General features: G+C 43.7%; 1 protein-coding gene across 2 annotated transcripts in view; it reads left to right on the top strand.

Moving 5' to 3' along the window:
• The window catches only part of LOC124040232 (protoheme IX farnesyltransferase, mitochondrial), a 79,960-nt gene extending 64,423 nt beyond the window's left edge, over window positions 1-15,537 (top strand). For both annotated transcript variants that reach the window (XM_046357206.1, XM_046357207.1), the window contains 3 exons: window positions 7,680-7,750; window positions 11,634-11,866; window positions 14,230-15,537. In XM_046357206.1, the coding sequence (XP_046213162.1) occupies window positions 7,680-7,750; window positions 11,634-11,866; window positions 14,230-14,672 (747 nt within the window). In that variant the 3' untranslated portion in view covers window positions 14,673-15,537. The remainder of the gene's footprint in view (window positions 1-7,679; window positions 7,751-11,633; window positions 11,867-14,229) is intronic.
• The last annotated feature ends 3,895 nt before the right edge of the window (window positions 15,538-19,432 follow it).

The following is a 19,432-nucleotide window of genomic DNA, read 5'->3' as shown; positions in this document are numbered from 1 at the left end:
CTCAATTAGTATTTGGTTGCATTGCCTTTAAATTGTTTAACTTGGGTCAAACGATTTGTGTAGCCTTCCACAAGCGGTATCGTCCCACCTGGCCAACATCCAGTGAAATTGCAGAGCGCGAAATTCAAACGACAGTATTATAAATATTTAACTTTCATACAATCACAAGTGTAATACTTCAAAATAAAGCTTAACTTGCTTATCCAGCCGCTGTGTCAGATTTCAAAAAGTCTTTACGGCGAAAGCAAACCATGCGATTATCTGAGGACAGCGCCCCGCGTACAAATACATGAAAAACATATTTGAACCAGGCAGGTGTAACACGAAAGTCAGAAATAGCGATATAAAAAATGCCTTGCCTTTGATCTTCTTCTGTTAGCTCTCCAAATGGTCCCAGTTACATCACAAATGGTCCTTTTGTTTGATAACGTCCTTCTTTATATCCATAAGAACTCAGTTTAGCTGGCGCGCTTCAGTCAATAATCCATCCAGTTTCCCTCCGTCGAAATGCATACAAAACGAATCCCAAACGTTGCTAATAAACTTTTCCAAACAAGTCAAACAACGTTTATAATCAAACCTTGGGTACCCTAACACGTAAATAAACTATCAAATTTAAGATGGAGAATCGTTATTGTCTTTACCGGAGAAAAATACCAAAGAACGCGCACTCTTTCACGCGCTTGGAAACACTACAGCAAAATGGGAGCCACCTAGAAAAACTATCATTTCTGGTTTATTCTTTCAAAAAACCAGCCTGAAACGCTTTCTAAAACTTTTGACATCTAGTGGAAGCCCTAGGAACTGAAATTTGGGAGGACTTGGCCTTATAATAAAAGTGGTAGCCATTGAATATTGTGGTAAGCTGAATTTAAAAAATATATATATATGTTTGTCCTCTGGGTTTCGCCTGCCATATCAGTACTGTTATACTCAGACAATTTTAACAGTTTTAGAAACTTCAGAGTGTTTTCTATCCAAATCTACACCAGTCCCTCCTGCAGTAAAGCACCCCCACAACATGATGCTGCCACCCTCGTGCTTCACGGTTGGGATGGTGTTCTTTGGCTTGCAAGCCTCCCCCTTTTTCCTCCAAACATAACAATGGTCATTATGGCCAAACAGTTCTATTTTGTTTCATCAGACCAGAGGATATTTCTCCAAAAAGTACATGTGCAGTTACAAACCGTAGTCTGTTTTTTTATGGCGGTTTTGGACCAGTGGCTACTTCCTTTCAAGGTATGTCAATATAGGACTCGTTTTACTGTGGATATTGATCCTTTTGGCCATGTTTCTTCCAGCATCTTCAAGGTCCTTTGCTGTTCTGAGATTGATTCGCATTTTTCGCACCGATGTACATTAATTTCTCGGAGACAGAAAGCGTTTCCTTCCTGAGTGGTATGACCGCTGCGTGGTCTCATGGTGTTTATACTTGCATACTATTGTTTGTACAGATGAATGTGGTATCTTCAGACGTTTGGAAATTGCTCCCAAGGATGAACCAGACTTGTGGAGGTCTATCATTTTTTTTCTGAAGTCTTGGCTGATTTTTTTTCTTTTTTCTCCCATGATATCAAGCAAAGAGGCACTGAGTTTGAAGGCCTTGAAATAGGCCTTGAAGGCCTTGAAATATATCCACAGAAGAAGCTTCTGAAGCCATGACATCATTTTCTGGAATTTCCCAAGCTGTTTAAAGGCACAGTCAATTTAGTGTATGTAAACTTCTGACCCACTGGAATTGAGATTATGTGAAATAATCTCTGTAAAAAATTGCTGGAAAAATTACTTGTCATGCACAAAGTAGATGTCCTAACAGACTTGCCAAGACCATAATTTGTTAACAAGAAATTTGTGTAGTGGTTGAAAAACAAGTTTTAATGACTCCAACCTGAGTGCATGTAAACTTCTGACTTCAACTGTATATTTGTATGTGGACACCAGCTCGTCGAACATCTAATTCCAAAATCATGGACGTTACTGTAGTTTTTTTCGCCCCATTTGCTGTTTTTACACCCTACATTCTTCTGGGAAGGCTTTCCACTAGATGTTGGAACATTGCTGCTGGGGCTTGGCTTGCATTCACCCACGAGCATTAGTGAGGTCTGGCACTGATGTTGGGAGATGAGGCCAGGCTCGCAGTCGGCGTTCCAATTAATCCCAAAGGTGTTTGATGGGGTTGAGGTCAGGGCTCTGTGCAGGCCAGTCAAGTTCTTCCACACCAATCTTGACAAACCATTTCTGTATGGACCTCGCTGTGTGCACAGGACATTGTCATGCTGAAACAGAAAAGGGTCTTCCCCAAACTGTTGCCACAAAGATGAAAAAGCACAGAATCATCTAGAATGTCATTGTATGCTGTAGCGTTAAGATGTCCCTTCACTGGAACGAAGAGGTCTAGCCTTAGCCATGGAAAAACAGCCCCAGGCAATTATTCCACCTCCACCAAACGTTACAGTTGGCACTGCATTTGGGCAGGTAGCATTCTCCTGCTATGCGCCAAACTCAGATTCGTCCATCAGACTGCCAGATGGTGAAGCATGATTCATCATTCCAGACCATGCCTTTCCATTGCTCCAGTTTAATGGCGGCGAGCTTTCACCACTCCAGCTGACGCTTGGCATTGCATATGATGATCTTAGGCTTTTGTGTGGCTGCTCAGCCACGGAAACCCTTTTCATTAAGTCCTGTCTGGTCCAACGACGGTGGGTTTGTGCCCATAGGCAAAGTTGTTGCCGGTGATGTCTGGTGTTGGACCTGGAGCATTCCTGGTGTAACTCGGGCAGTTGTTTTTGCCATCCTGTACCTGTCCCCCAGTTATGATGTGCGGATGTACCGATCCTGTGCAGATGTTACACGTGATCTGCTGCTGTGAGGACGATCAGATATCCGTCCTGTCTCCCTGTAGCGCTGTCTTAGGCGTCTCACAGTACAGACATTGCAATTTCTTCCCTGGCCACATCTGCAGTCCTCTTGCCTCCTTGCAGCATGCCTAAGGCACGTTCACGCAGATGGGCAGGTACCCTGGGCATCTTTCTTTTGGTGTTTTTCAGAGTCAGTAGAAAGGCCTCTTTAGTGTCCTAAGTTTTCATAACTGTGACCTTAATTGCCTACCATCTGTAAGCTATCAGTGTCATGGAAACTGTGTTTACAGATCTTCATTGTAAAGAGGTTAAAGTTATGTGGAGTTTTATGAATTTTCTTTGAAAGACAGGGTCCTGAAAAAAGTTTTTTTTTTTTTTTTGCTGAGTTTATGTAGAGGTCCTGGGCTGGTGTGGGTACACGTCGTTTGCATTTCTGAGGCCGATTGGACGTACTGCTAAAATATATAAAACAACGTTGGAGGCGGCTTATTGTAGAGAGATTAACATAAAATTATCTGGCAACAGCTCTGGTGGACCTTCCTGCATTCAGCATGCCAATTGCACACTCCCCTTGACACTTGAGACATCTGTGGCATTGTGTTGTTTGACAAAACTGCACATTTTAGTGGCCTTTTATTGTACAAGGTGCACCTTTGTAATGACCAAGCTGTTTAATCAGCTTCTTGATATGCCACACCTGTAACGTGGATGGATGGCTTATCTTGGCAAAGGAGAAATGCAGAATTTGAGAGAAATAAGCTTTTTGTGCATATGGAAAATATATGGAATCTTTCAGCTCATGAAACATGGGACCAACACTTTACGTGTTGCGTTTATATTTTTGTTCAGTGTATATCCTCTATAAATACGACAGTAAATACAAAACTTGTTTACTTTGCCTTGGACACATATTTAAGTTGTACCTGTCTTTGGCAGTGGATAAGCTGTATGTAGAAGTGTTTGTACTAAACCACCACAAGGGGTGGCTGGTTGAAGGAATTTAACAAGTTCACAAGTAAGTATTGAAATGCACTAACGTGTTTTTCATCATGTCACCACTAGATGTCAGTATCAGCATTTGTCTTGAGTAGATTTACTACAGTGTTTACAACAAAGGACATGTAAACAAACACTTTATGGCAACCATTCAATTCAGCGGACAATCTGTCTCCCTCAGCAGGTGGCGTTTTTTTGTTTCACCCACCACGAAAGGAGTTTTGTATGGAGGTCAATGAGTGTTGAATTTGGTCAAAAAAATGAACGCTTATTTGCTACGTATGGTTGATTTGATCAAATAGAAGTTTTGTTACGCTTAAGTTGTTACGAGTGTACTGATATAACTAGTGTACGTGACATCCCGGCAAAAAAATGATATTGTTGTCTCGATGGCTATGCTTGTTATTGGCATGAGGCTAGTAGCATACCATCTCTCTCCATTGAATACAGGCGTTTGACGTCAACAACCCTCATCAAATATTTAAAAAATGGTAACAATAATGAGATGTATCCACCAATCCAAAGAATAAATAGGTGGGAGCTAGCCCGCCCACCGTACCGCTTTGTGGACAGCAACACCCATTGTTAGGGCAGAGAGACAAATATCTTGTCAGTCTATCCATAATCTTTGGTTATAACAAGCAACAGCTAGCTGGTCATTACGACAATTTTGTCTTACAGAAACCATATCTATTTTACACTGTTATTCAATACAAAAGGTATTGGCTATACATTTCAAATGCAAATGGAATGCGTTGATGGCAGAACATGTATGCAGGCAAATGCTTGGTTTGTCACACATTCTGATTTAGCTAGTGCACATTGCCTGAAGGATAGATCTGTGCCAACTGTCTTGCTTTTTGATTATTTCATATTTCGGAAAACTAACAAAATAAGCCCCACACGTTTCACTTTGGCGCCTGTCCAGTTTTGGCACATAAGTAGCACAGATTGCTAACGAGCTAAGTTAACCTACTTGCCGGCTAGCTAGCCAGCTTATGTTAACCAAGTGAGAATGTGATGAGGACAGGGCTGCTTGCTTGGTGATGTGTACTTTTAATTATTTACTTATTCTAATATGTTGGCTGTGGCAAGCTACTCACCATCAAATCACCATGCCTACGCTCTCTCACGTTGTGACCTCGGGCTGAATGATGTTCAATGAACAGCTCGTAGAGTGCCCTCTTCAGGCTACCATTGACAATTTCAAAAATTGACCGTCATTTGTTTATTCTATGTATATAATATAGGCGCTTTATCTGTGGAATAAAGGCCGATACAAGTGTGTCTGTGAAAAGATCAACCGATTTTTATCGGTCGGGCTCCAAGTGATTTATTCTTTGGTGACTGGAAGTCATAGAAACTCATGTTCTATGACTGAGTGGAATTAAATTATACTTCCTGTCACTCAAACACAAATTACAATTCTACATCCCGTGGGATTGTGGCCAATTTTGAATTTCAATTAATGAGTTGAATGGGAGTGAATTTAAAAAACCATCTGAATTGACCCCAACCCTGCTCCAAAACACCAGGGCTGTATTCCGGGATACACTCCTCTTCTGCACTCCTGGTATTGTTGCACACAGGCCTGTAGGGAAGGGGAGCAAAGCAGAGGTACAGTTATGTGGGTGTCAGAGTTTTATGTGCAGGTCAGAATGACGTCGTTATTGGAAACTGAAACGATTGTGATTTTATGTGACCAAGGAGCAGTCCTGCATGTGAGCTCTCGGTCTGCACGAGGGACAGTCCTGCATGTGAGCTCTCGGTCTGCACGAGGGACAGTTCTGCATGTGAGCTCTCGGTCTGCACGAGGGACAGTTCTGCATGTGAGCTCTCGGTCTGCACGAGGGACAGTTCTGCTCTCGCCCTGGCTGCCGCTCCAACTGCAATACATACCTCTCTTCTCCCTCTCTCTCGCGGCCCCTGACCCCCTGACGCATTTCCTGACCCAGGAAATAGAATTAACACCTCAGCCTGAGTCCTTGGTCCCATAGCCGCAGCCACAGCTGTTCCCAACCCAGGCCAGCCCGTCATCAGCCCCAGCACAGCAGACTTCAGCTCAAGAGGGAAGGGGAAGACTGACTTTATATGGAGCTTAGCTTATCCCACCACTAACTTTATCCCTTTGGGTGGCTGTGAGCTTATGTTACACAACCTGCCACTGAAACAAAATGAAATGCATCAATTATATCAACCCCACACTCTGTATGAAGCCTAGGCCTGACCAGTTGCCCACCTGTTTCAAGCGTATATCGTAGTCCACAGACACTGAGACGTGATAGTCCTGCGTCCCATTGTGACATAGCTACGTGGCTCTGAGAACACCATCCGCGGGGGCTGAGGATACGAAGTCTGACCGTACACCTCGCCATAATTCCCAGCCAACGGGGTTCCTGTACGCGTCCTCTATTTATTTGAATGTGTTAACAGTTAGAGAAATTGCTTAAGCTGCACGGAGAATTCAAAAAGTCTGAAGGCCAACGTTCCAGTATGCTAGAACACTGCTGTGTGTACGCTACAAGTTTTGTTGAGGGCCTCGTTACACCTACCTGCTAGACTGGTCATGAAGTAGTCAAGAATGTTTTAGTCATATCTGTAGTACTAGTGATTCTTTTGAGGAACAATTCAGTGTGCCTTCCCCTTTTATAACGCATTTCCTAGGCAGACACAGAACACGGATGAATCCTGCAAGTTGCTATGCAACCTCTCATCTATCCAAAACGGTTTTCCTTTCCTGAGAAAGCAGCATATCAGGTCAAGACGATCCATTCCTTTAGGTCTCCAGAGGGGACACACCGACAGGCCAAGCTGACAGACTTCCCTGTCATAGATAATGCAAAGAAGTCCTTTGCAACTAAAGTGGTATGACCCAACTCTCCGAAGGCCTCTAGCGAAATATAAATGTACTCTATATGAAACGTATTACCCACCACGGGTGTTTTTAAATATAGAGGCTTTTCGATGTCAAAAGGACCGTAAATTAAGGAAGGGGAGATGGAGGAGAGAAGTGTATTATCTGTTTATTTATTTTATTCCAGCCATATTTCAGAAGTAATGGATCTTAATATTCTCTGGTTGTCTGGACTCTGGTCTGAGTGCTCTGTCTGTTTTCATCATTAGGGTGCTGGCTCAGATTTATGTACACACACACACATAGGCCTACACACATGTACACACGTACACATACTAGCTGGTTCCTGCATTTAAGCGCCCCATGTGTTTGCGTTTTAGTCACACATAGCTGATCTCTTGGGGCCACTTTGAAGCAGAGTAGATCATAAAACAGAAAAATGTTGTTTTTCACATAATCCTCCCCCTATGTACCCTAGACCCCAGCAACCTCCTCCTAACCACATCCCACCTCAGTCCCCGTTCTGTGACGTGAAGGGCCGCTGTTCTGCTCAGGGATTTGTCTTGAGCTGCTTCCCTCACGTTCTTTCACTGCAGATGTCCAACGAATACATTGCTGTGTATCTTCCCCTGTATGTTTACCACAATTTAGCCTCATTTTGCTCATGAAAAATATCAGAAAAGCTTTTCCCTAAAAGTTTTGTATGAAAGTGCCACTGACCAGGTGTATGTGGTGATGGGTGACATAGCCAGGCAGTTTAGGGAATGGTGGGTTGACAGGATGAATGGTTACAAAGAAGAACTTGAAAGGCCTCTGAATATGAACTGTATGTTTGTCCTTCCTTTCCTTTCCTTTCCTTCCTTCCTTCCTTCCTTCCTTCCTTCCTTCCTTCCTTCCTTCCTTCCTTCCTTCCTTCCTTCCTTGACTCTTCCATTAACCCATACTCTGTTCTCTTTCTCTCTCCACAGTACTTTGAGGTGCCCTTTGACTCCAACATGAACCGCACAAAGAACCGGCCCCTGGTCAGGGGACAGATAAGGTAAACTTACAATTGTTATCTCTATCCCAAATGGCACCCTATTCCCTATATAGTGTCCTTCTTTTGGCCAGAGTTCCATGAGCCATTGTCAAAATGTAGTGCACTACATATGGAATAGGGTGCTATTTGGGAGATTGCCTCTGTTTTTGTGTCTACTTCTGTTTCTGTCTCACAATAAGTTTGCATAAAATATATTTTTCACAATCATTCAACCTTTTATTTCACACGGATAAAATCCCTTGACTTTGATACCTTGCTACCATCACCAAATACATTGCCACGTCCCTTATCATGCCGTCTCCATATTGAGTAAGTTATCTGATCTAGTGAAGTGTATTACCAGTGGAGAAACTGGATCCTGCCACTTGGCGTAATAACAGCTCTGTGTTATTGCATGTCTCGTGATAACGAGGGGAGGTAGGGAGCACACCTTCAATTAGACAATAGTGCTGCAGAGCACAGCAACACCACCCATATCACAGATCCATTTACACTCTTTTCCCAATTAGTTATGGTGCCAAGCCTGGGACAGGCTACAGGCTGTCTATACAGAGTTGCAGAGTACAGCCAGGAGCCAGGAAGGTTGCTGCCAATATCAGATCAGAAATAGTATGCCTGCAGCACCAACCAGTCCTCCCCTTCCACACCTGCCAGGTGTAACCTGATACTATTTATTGGCAGGCTGGGAGGAGGGTGTAGGCTACCTGTACCTGCTCTTTCTTTCTCTTTCTCTCTCCTCTCTTTCTCTCTCCTCTCTCTTCTCTCTCCTCTCTTTCTCACTCACTCTCGCTCTAGCCCGCAAAATAAATACAACTATTTTTTCTTTGTTGGACATAAGACTGTAAAAACACCAGCAAATCAGCTCCAGTTGATTTTAATTTTGGAAATCTGTTTTGAAATATTCCCACTCATAATAGAGATATGTGATCGTATACAAATCGAAGCAAGTTTTGAAATGAATATGCTTTAGTCAAATATATATGTTTAGGCTTCTTGCAGTCAATCTGTAGTATAAAATGATTTCTAATTATGTTCCGGCCCCATGACCATCCATTAAAGAAAAAAAGGTCCCGGGGCTGAATCTAGTTGATGATCCCTGGCATAGGGAACTCCAGGGTAAATGAGAAGATTCCTACCATAACAACTGTGAGATGCTGAAGTGCTGGTGTTGAACCCTGACCTGGCCCCATCTCCTCCTGTCCACAGTGGAATCCTCATGTGATGTGTTGTTTAAAGGGACACTCCTCTTGTTGAGTTGGAGATTTAGGATGTAAACTGTTCTCCAAACAGACCCAGGGTGCTGCCGCTGCCTGGCTTTGTCCGTACATCCTGGTGTTGACGTGACTGAGGACTGTGTGTGACACACACACAACCTGTGGCCCGATGTGGACCAGCTGGATGGCTACGGCAGCATCCCAAATGGCACCGCATTTCCTATGTAGGGAATATGACCATAGCCTACGTAGTGCACTATATAGGGAATGAGGTGCCATTTGTGACACAGACAACACTTACAGTTCCTGTCAAGCAAGCCCTCAGTATCTCACATTCTCACCCTCCATCCTCTTTCTCTCTCTCTCTCTCTCTCTCTCTCTCTCTCTCTCTCTCTCTCTCTCTCTCTCTCTCTCTCTCTCTCTATCCACTCTCTTTATCCTCTCTCTCTTGCTCCATCCTCGCTCCACCCTCTCCATGAGGCTCCCTGGACCCAGCTCAAGCCTAGATCACAAAGTATGTCCAATGAAGAAAAGTTGATTGAAAGTGATTTTTAGTCTAGTTTAATCTGGGTCTTCTGGAAGACCATCCCTAGACAGCTAGATGTATAGCAGAGCATACTGGTGGATGTCTTTTTGATAATCTGTTTGGACAACTTTGCAGAGCTCTCCCTCTAATCTCTTGTTGAAATCTCAATGAGATGAACTCATTCTCTATTGTGGTGTGAGGTTGAAGACATTGAGGTTGCAGCATGTGGCGATTTTGGACCTTTGGTAAATGGATGAGAGAGAGGACTCTGCTCACCACCGTCTCCTCTAGCACATCACACTTGTGTGGATCTTATTTCAATTGAACACTGAGCCATTCCTTCGTGTAGCCCTCATTGATCTAAATGGAGAAGCCATGACACTCTCTTCCAGACACTTTCTTCTTGCCAGCCTGCCACCAACCACCCTCTCATCACACTGAAGACACCCCTTCAACCCTCCAACATATGCTCTTGTCTAAGTCCTCATTCTCTCTTCATTCTCTCACTCGAGCTTGAAGAACTTTTAGAGCACGTGTCAAAGTCATTCCACGGAGGGCCGAGTGTCTGTGGGTTTTCACTCCTCCCTTGTACTTGATTGATGAGTTAAGGTCACTAATTAGTAAAGAACTTCCCTCACCTGGTTGTTGTTTTAGGTTTTAATTGAAAGGAAAACCAAAAACCTCCTAGACACTAAGCCCTCTATGAAATTAGTTTAGTACCCCTGTTTTAGACCTGGGTGAAGAACTTGTAAACCTGGTTGAAGAACTTGTAAACCTGGGTGGAGAACTTGTAAACCTGGGTGAAGAACTTGTAAACCTGGGTGAAGAACTTGTAAACCTGGGTGAAGAACTTGTAAACCTGGGTGGAGAACTTGTAAACCTGGGTGAAGAACTTGTAAACCTGGGTGAAGAACTTGTAAACCTGGGTGAAGAACTTGTAAACCTGGGTGAAGAACTTGTAAACCTGGGTGGAGAACTTGTATACCTGGGTGAAGAACTTGTCTTAGCCCCCAGTTGTGGAAGGTAAGTTCCCTCTTATAGCCAACCAGCCAGCTACATGGGCTAAGTGCTGACTACCCCCCCACCCCGGCTGACAGCGTTATGACTGGGACAGTGTCCAACTGTAAACTAAGGCCAGACAACCCCCTCCCCACAGGCCGGGAGACGCAGTCCTCAATTCGACCCCCACAGAGATTACCCAAACTCAGCGCGCACACACACACAGACTTACACACACCGCTGCCACATAAAACAGACATAACACACTAATCACATTAATACCCCATCTCCCAAAATAAAAGCCCGTTTTCGCTTCAGAAGGCCTGCTGCGTTTGTTCAAGATTTTAATCTCCAAATCTCCTCCCTCTAATTTACAGCATATTTACTTGAACCAGCCCTGGAGTCAGTCGCTAGCTAGCTGCTTTCAATAAAAGACAGCGGGAGGAGGAGGAGGAGGAGGTCTTCATCCGGTTAAAAGCGGGAGCCTCTGTGGTTAGGGCTGAGGATGGTTTGATCTCTGGGCGTGCGTAATGCGTACAGCCTCGTAGCCACATGCTCATTGTCTTGCAGGGCCACTTTTATCCCTGACAAACACTGATCACATGAGCTCTCCTCTAAGCCCATGTTTTCAGACTGAGTGCCGGACCGCCACTAACTGTCTCCGAGTGTGTGACCCGGCCGTGTGGCACTCGCTGTGTGTGTGTCTTTACATGGGACTATTGTCATCTTCTCCTATAATCTCCACAAGTCCACATATCTCAGTCAGAGCATGGTAACAATTGTTGTTCTATTCTGTCTTTCTGTGTCTTTAAGCCAGGTGTTCAGTATTCTGTGTCTTTAAGCCAGGTGTTCAGTATTCTGTGTCTTTAAGCAAGGTGTTCAGTATTCTGTGTCTTTAAGCAAGGTGTTCAGTATTCTGTGTCTTTAAGCAAGGTGTTCAGTATTCTGTGTCTTTAAGCAAGGTGTTCAGTATTCTGTGTCTTTAAACAAGGTGTTCAGTATTTTGAAGGAAGCTTAGCTCTCTATTGTATGCTGAATTTGTTTTTGGTGAAATAGTGTGGGGAAGTTGTATTAAGAGATGTCTGTATCTCCCTCCTTATCCTCTCTCCCTCTCCTTCCCTCCCTTTCTTCCTCCGTCGCACAGTCCTCTCCATGCGGTGGGCTTTGCCCTAGTCTGTGGTGTCCCTGGTATCACTTTGTTGACCCTGGCTGTGAACCCTCTAACAGGGGCCTTGGGGGCCCTCAACATCTTCCTCTACACCTGCTGTTACACACCCCTGAAGAGGCTCAGTATCATCAACACCTGGGTGGGGGCGGTGGTGGGGGCCATTCCCCCCATCATGGGCTGGACGGCCGCTACAGGTGCTCTGGACCCAGGTACTGAACTGAAGGACACGCACTCACTGTACGCCTCTCTCTGCTGGGTCCTAGTGTCCTCTCCCACACACACAGTCACGATACTTGGTCCTATGGGTCTCCCTCACACACACACACACACACACAGTAATGATACACCCCATCTTATGTTTCACGAGGAAGCAGCCGGTGTATGACGAGCTGTTCAAACTGAATAGGTTGGTAAATGGGGCATTGAGGAGAGAAAAGGATACACCATACTTGTTCTTCCAACATTGGGTCAAAGAGCAGCTGTGGTGTGTTAAAGTTCATATGTCCATATTAGACTCGGTGTAGACTCATGATAATACATTGGTGTTCGTTCCTACAGTTACATATGTTAAACTCTGATAAAGTGGTTCAAATCTGACACTTCAGAGCGATTTATTATTTTCCAAACTAGATATCCAGCTAGTGGGAAATACACGGTTTATCACAGCCTAAATTAACCTACTGTGTGGTCACTCCCAGGAGACTTAGGAGCTAGGCTGTAGTGTAGACTAGAGGGAATGTCTGCATGTTGTATATCCATGTCTCCACTGAACTGCAGCTATTCTATAGGTTCAATTCTATTTCTACAGTTTGTCTTGTCATTCCAACACAATTAGTCTCTGCTTGACTCCGTGAGGCCTCTTTCACAACTGACATTCAACACAACAGAGTTTGTATGTATTTCACTGGGTTGACGAGGACCTCTGTGACCAGGCCTGACCCCCCCTCCCTCCCCCCCCATTACGACCAGCCTTTTATTTACATACTCCATAACCCAGAGTCCCACGTTGCTAACACACACACAGTATTGTGTGTGTTTATGTTCGGCTAGCTGTGTGTGTGCGCGTGCGTGCACTTCTCTAGTGGATGAGGAAGGCAGAGCAGAGGGGGGGTCTCCTCTCTCCTCTCCAGATTGTTTGGCAGACATGTTAAGTGTTCTGTTATGGCAACTGTGAACTGTGTTGCAGCTTGTCACCGGGGTCTCTCCGTAGGGTACACAAACTAGTTTACACTCACCAAGCCAAGATCTTGGGACTTGCTCTCAACAAAATGTTAATCATGAATCTATGGGGCTTTTCACGTGGGAGTGAATGTGTTTTATTCCCATTGAACTTCCGCTGGGGGTTTTCTCTTCCCTTGGTGGCCCTCTTGATTCAATGACTGCTCTCATGCTATACAATGACATTCATGCCCTTTATGTCAGAAGGACCCCCTCAGTTTCAGCTATAAGTATGACTTGGACATTGGCATTTTAACCAGGTCAATTGGAGGTCATTTAAACGTTCAAAAAATAAAGTAATAAAATAATAGAACAGAAGTAAGTCTAAAGTGACAATAGTTACCATCATCTGTCCTGTTAGCTGCTACTACAGGCTGCACTATAGTCCTGTTTGATCACTGTGTTTGGTGAGATCGGAGAGGTTTGCAGTAGAGGTGCCTTAAGGCCCTGTTTTCCTACGGGATTTAGGCTTCTTTTGTGTTTACAAAACGCAAGAACATCGGAGTAAAACAAAAGGAAACCCTGTATGTAACGCTCGGGTGCCTCTGCAGCGCTGCCGAGTGAGTCTTTGTGCCGGGGCGGGTCTCCTGTTTCTCTCTCTGCTGCTTCTTGCTCTCTGGTGGAACGTTTACAACGCCACACCGTACACGTGGCCCCGGGCTGTTTGTTGCCCCCACACACACACACAGGATGTGCAAGGCGAGCTGATGAATGGGCCTCTTTCTCTCTGTTTAACCACAGGTCTGAGAGGAACAGAACAGACAGAGTGACTGGGGGATTCCTCCTCTCTGACTAGTGTCTACAACATTCATGTTCTCGTATTCAGTTACCCATTCACTCTCTCACCTCACAACATCTCCTGTATCGTGTACGGAGGCTGTGTCATAGGGGTCAGGGCAGTGAAATGTCCAGGAAGGATAAGTTAATTGAAAAAAGACATAGATTCCGTCCAAAAGGAAATCGGTCCCTCCGGGATACATCGTTGGCAAAAAAACAAATGTGCTAAGTCGACAGTTTCCTGCATATTATGCAACGCACTATTTTACGTTAAATCATCCCAATTTTGTCGCATACAACAGGCCCACATCACCGCAGCAAAACAAGAGGCTAATATGGTTCAATCAAGCCACATGTCAATGAACTATTTCCCTCAGTGCATTTTTGTGATAAATTGGACAGAACCATTGCATATTGCTGTCCAAAATGTCAGAATTGCTGCAGCAAAATCAAGCATTTTTGCCCACAAATCACTATAAATCCTTGCGAGAGGGACTGGGAAATTCAACACCAAGAGATTTGTGAATTCTCTATCTAGTCATTGTCAATATCTTCTCTTCTCCCTCCCCCTCTCTAGGTGCTCTGCTGCTGGGTGGCTTCCTGTACTGCTGGCAGTTTCCCCACTTCAACGCTTTGAGCTGGAACCTGCGTGAGGACTACTCCCGGGGAGGCTACCGTATGATGTCCGTCACCCACCCGGGCATGTGTAAGAGGGTGGCCCTGCGCCACAGCCTGGGTCTGATCGGTCTCTCGGCCCTGGGTCCTGTGCTGGACGTCACCACCTGGACCTTTCCTCTAGTCTCCCTGCCCATCAACCTCTACATCAGTTATCTGGCCTTCCGCTTCTACCAGAAGGGAGACCGCAGCTCCGCCCGCAAGCTCTTCTTCTGCAGTCTGTGGCACCTGCCTATGTTGTTGCTGCTGGCGCTCACCTGTAAGAAGTCCCGGACCGACAAAGAGGGCGTGGCCAAGACCTCGAGCCTAGCCCCAGCACCCCTGCCCCTCGCCGTGCAGAACTAGGATAGCCTGTTAGACCCCACCACCACATCCAACCTCCAACACACTGGCCATTACTTCTCCACCCACCCTTCGTACAAATGGAGGTATTACCTTACCATGTCTTCCTCCCTCTGCCTCTGTACCCTGAGAGAGGGGAGTACTAGGGACTGTGTGTATGTATGTTTGTGGACTTGTGGTGCTCACCAACTGCACTCTCCATGCCCTCAAGACAAGGGGACGGGGTGGAAGCAACATGGCTGAAATGGTTGATCAATGAAAACCACACATTGTGAATTCCTGAAATAACTTCAGAGTGTAAGGAATCATTTCAGTGTGTGTGTATATATGTATTTATAAAGGAAGGCTGCCCTCTAGTCCCTGTCCATGTTGTATATGACTGTTGTTAATAAGAACGTTGTACAGTGTAAATTGCTCCTATGGATTCGCAATTGGGCCCCAATCTTGAAAGGAACCCGTTGTATCAACACAAGATGGCATCAAGAAAGAATCCAGAGTGAACTGTGATGGACACGAAGACTTGTAACATAAATGAGACAACAGTACATTGAGTTATGTCAATATTTGTTCCATTTTGTTAAATAATCGATTAAGGAAATACGTTTTAAAGAAACCTAGCCACTGCACTGAAATGCAATGATAACTTATTACTTGCCTATATGTTACTTGACTGTAACGATTGCCTATGCCTCTTGGTTTTAGCTGTTCAGCAATCTCAGTGGAGGGTGTTCTTCTGTCTGCAACACACTGCTTTATCTCTACACGGTGCACCTTCACCAAAACAAAAGAGAAAAGTTAACTTGTAAACCATTTTTGTAAGACACAAAAATCATTACAAATGTTCTCTTACAATAAACGTCTTATGATTGAACCAAATTGTTTGATTTACTTTTGAGTCAGTTGATTGTCTAATTATTTCATTATACTGTGTCAAAAGTGTGTTATTGTTATCCATATTAAAGCAAATTTAGAGGGGGTTTCATTAGTGACACCATGTGCTTCCCACAGGGGGCATCATTCCAATCAGTGCAGATGATGTCATTGTGCTATCTGACATAAAAGGGATGAGTCTTACACATTTGTGTAGATATTCATCACCCACACACACACCACCACCACATGCCAGCTAGATAATTGTGTTGCATGGGCATAAACTTCAGTAATGTCAAGATTCAGGTTAATCGTAGCCTCAGTAGACACACATGTCCTGTAAGTCACATGAATATCAATATCACCAACACCTATTTAGCAAAACTCAACCCACTGCTGCACCTGTCACTCAGTCCCAACACATGCTCCCCTTCCACTCTTAGCCTGTTTACGTTAAACATCACCCATCTCCATTAAACAATTCTGATGTCCCAAATGGCACCCTATTCCCTATACAGTGCACTACTTTTGACCAGGACCCATAGGGCTTCGGTCAAAAGTAGTGCACTATTTAGGGAATGGTGTGCAATTTGAGACACATTCTCTTTACCTCCCCTTCCTTAGTTAAAGGGGGTTGTGGGATTTGTCCCAAGCATGCTGCAGAGGAACAGAACTGTAATATCCTCCGAAAGGGCTCAGAATGGATAGTGTTCCATATCAGCACAGCTGTTACTGTATCGGCTGAAAAAACCCCACCGCAACCTATGTGTGTCTGTGTGTTTCTCTGTGTGTAGATGAAATGTCAGTTGCCAACCTTCTGAGGGCTCAGTCAGTGTGATTGCCTGCCTGTCACGTTTACAACATCCGCTCAGAGGAGGCTGCGAAAGCAGTGTGGTAGACTGGACCTCACTCGATTCCATCCACAGGGAGGCAAGGGGGTCTGCCTTGCCCCTGCGGCTCCCTCTCTTTCCCCTGCTGGGGTTTCCTCTCGCCCCTCGGTTCCTTCCGAATGGCACCCTATTCCTTAAATAGTGCACAACTGCTGACCAGTGCACTATGTAGGGTATATGGTGCCATTTTGGACTTAGACACAGGACTCTACTTCGCTCTCCCTTCCTATCTCAGATGCTGTACAAACTTCATAGGCATTTAATACAGCTCTCACCTGTTGCCTCTATGACAAGTGTATAGCTACTATGACTCGTATTACCAGGCCTCCACTCTGAGATTTCTACAGTCCTGGAGCTCCCTTCGCTGATGGACCTTGTCAACCAGAAGCCTTGATTCCTCACCTGCTGTCTTGTTAACAGGTAACTGATATCATCCTATGAAGATGGCAATTGTTGCATCTTTAATAAAGTAGGCTAGTTTTATATTTGAGTAATAGTCTTAAACATAAAAGTTCTTATTTTCCTCGTGCGTGTTTTATTTCATATAAATATTTCAGCGCTATTTATTCCCTTTATTTGGAATGAGGCGGGGGAAATGTATCAACATGTGGTTTTGGTTTGAGTTCATGAACTAGAAGTATTTAATCGTAAGAATAATTCCTATATTTTATCCCAAAGTTGTGCATTCATAATCATTAATTTAAAGGAAGTATCTTCCAGTGGCGTCCCAAATGGCACCCTATTTAGTGCACTGCATTGGGAGTTGTGTGCCATTTGGAACTTAAAACTTCCATTCAGCGCATTGACATGCACCCTTTAAATCATCGTCAACTGAAGGCACCAGAGTGTCAGGCAGCAGGGCCTTTGCCAGAGTCAACAACAAAGAGTGAAATATTGATAAACACGCGGAAGGAACTTTCCATCCAGACATCCACTGTGAACGCATGCTGGCTTTTATGTCCATCGTGACCCGACATCTGGGCTCTGATCTCAGAGAATTCAACGAGAAAACGGCTCACATTCCACGACAACCTAGTTGATGGATCATATAAAGACTTTGCCTAATAGTTGCCTTTTGCCTTCCACTTTACTATCGGAGGAGATCGAGGCTCTTCGTGTTCTGTACATTTCTAACGTGGATGGCGTCGATCCCTCAATGTTATTTGGTCGATCAAGTTCACTAGCCTACTGTCGGTTGCTAGGCCTGTAGTAGCGTAGTCTAAACAGGATGTAGTGGTTCCGCATGATTCAGGGGCTCTGGAATTATTCGGCTTTTTAGAATTGTATAGCCTAAATAAAAATGTGCATGTGAAAAAAATATTTAAAATATTTATTGATTTGAATATTGTCTAGTAGGGCTAGTCTATATGGCCCAATGTTAAACACATACGAAAGAATGAACCCGAGTCAATTTAGCGTTTACAGACTCCCATTAACAGAAGATACAGCCCTGCAGAGATGCACTCCCGACTCCCGAAGGAGGACCGAGTTGATTCTTGACCGTAACATCTGGCTGACTCCCCCCGCGCTGCCTTAGTGTGTCTGGTCGGTCATGTAAAGTGGCCTACCTCTGTTTTCGTGGATTTACCTCCAATGACCCGGTTATGTAGCATCATTTTGAAGTCACTTTTGGGCCCTTTAACAGATCCTGAGCACATTATTTGATCTTCTACGAAATGTTTTTGGGCTTGTGAGATAGTCTCAAGACACAAAAACACTAAGTGTTGAAAAGATTTCAGTGACTCGAAAGTATGGAATTGTATAGCTAGGCTTATGCCTATGTATGTTTATAGTGGCCTGTAAATTATCTAGCATACTCATCTCTGAAACCTTTGCAATGTGATGTGTCTTTGACAAAATTGTTCAGGCTAATGTAAGTTAGGTTTATCAGTTATTTTTCAGACTAAGAAATATAACTTACACAATAAGGTTTCCAGTACCTTCGGTGCTAGGACCTCTAAATAATGTGATTTTGGATCGAATGTAGATGTCCTTTGAAGTTAAATTGATCAATTTTAGGGTTGTCATTGACTTGATATCTGCCGTGCAAAGTTGTTAAAATATTGCTGTAATTTAGACATGTTAAGATCTTTTTAAAATATATATTTTTAACAAAGATCATGATAAAAGCCTGATATAGAATTGCCTAAAGTTGGTTTGTATTGTATTGTCCTCGGAGAATGGGTTTAGTTTTCATGTACCATGCATCACAGAGTTTGTAGGCTGTTGGGCGGTGCGGCAGTCTGTGGGTTACTAGGCTACACCAGTTGCCCTTGCAATTAACGAAAAAAGACTTGATTGATTGACCAAATATTTGTCTAATTGACTTATTTATGAATAAAATGTTCACAAGTTCATGAGGTAGCCATATGAATTCATATTCATTAAGAAATAACACATTATACACATAGCATTCATATCCATGTGAGAGTGAAAAAGTTCTCAAATATACAAATGCGTTTATTTCCTCATGAATAGTCAGCCACCTTCAGCGCGAACAGACAGTTTGGGGACTTTTTGTCAAACTGGTTCGAAAGTTCCAGCACACACTGTTTTCGTTTAAAGTCGACATTTTTCTGCATATTTACATTGAATTTAGGACGACGTGGTCATTTCCGATGGCATACAAATAGTTTAATATTAACAAATAATAATATTAACAAATAATAAACTGATAGGCCAAAGTCCTCTTCAATTGAATGAAGACATATTTTTTCTTGCAAGAATTGCATAACTCAAAAATCTAATTGTTGTTGTTGTTTTCGATGATAATAATAATAATGATAGGCTAGTAATAATAATAATAATCATCTTGTCGATTTTGTAATACAACTGCTAATAATTAATGTGTTATTATCAATAATAAAGGTATGAATCAGTATTATTAATTAATGACTACTTATTGTTCACTGTAAAAAAAAAGTGGCGAAGTCTACTATTCCTTTGATAACAACCGCTCATTTCTCCATCTAAAATGACTTGCAAGTTGATTTCACCAACGGT

This window comes from Oncorhynchus gorbuscha, linkage group LG07 (assembly GCF_021184085.1).
Source record: "Oncorhynchus gorbuscha isolate QuinsamMale2020 ecotype Even-year linkage group LG07, OgorEven_v1.0, whole genome shotgun sequence".
NCBI classification, from domain to species: Eukaryota; Metazoa; Chordata; class Actinopteri; order Salmoniformes; family Salmonidae; genus Oncorhynchus; species Oncorhynchus gorbuscha.
Note: the sequence above shows the minus strand (reverse complement) of the source record. Positions and strands in the feature narration are given on the sequence as shown.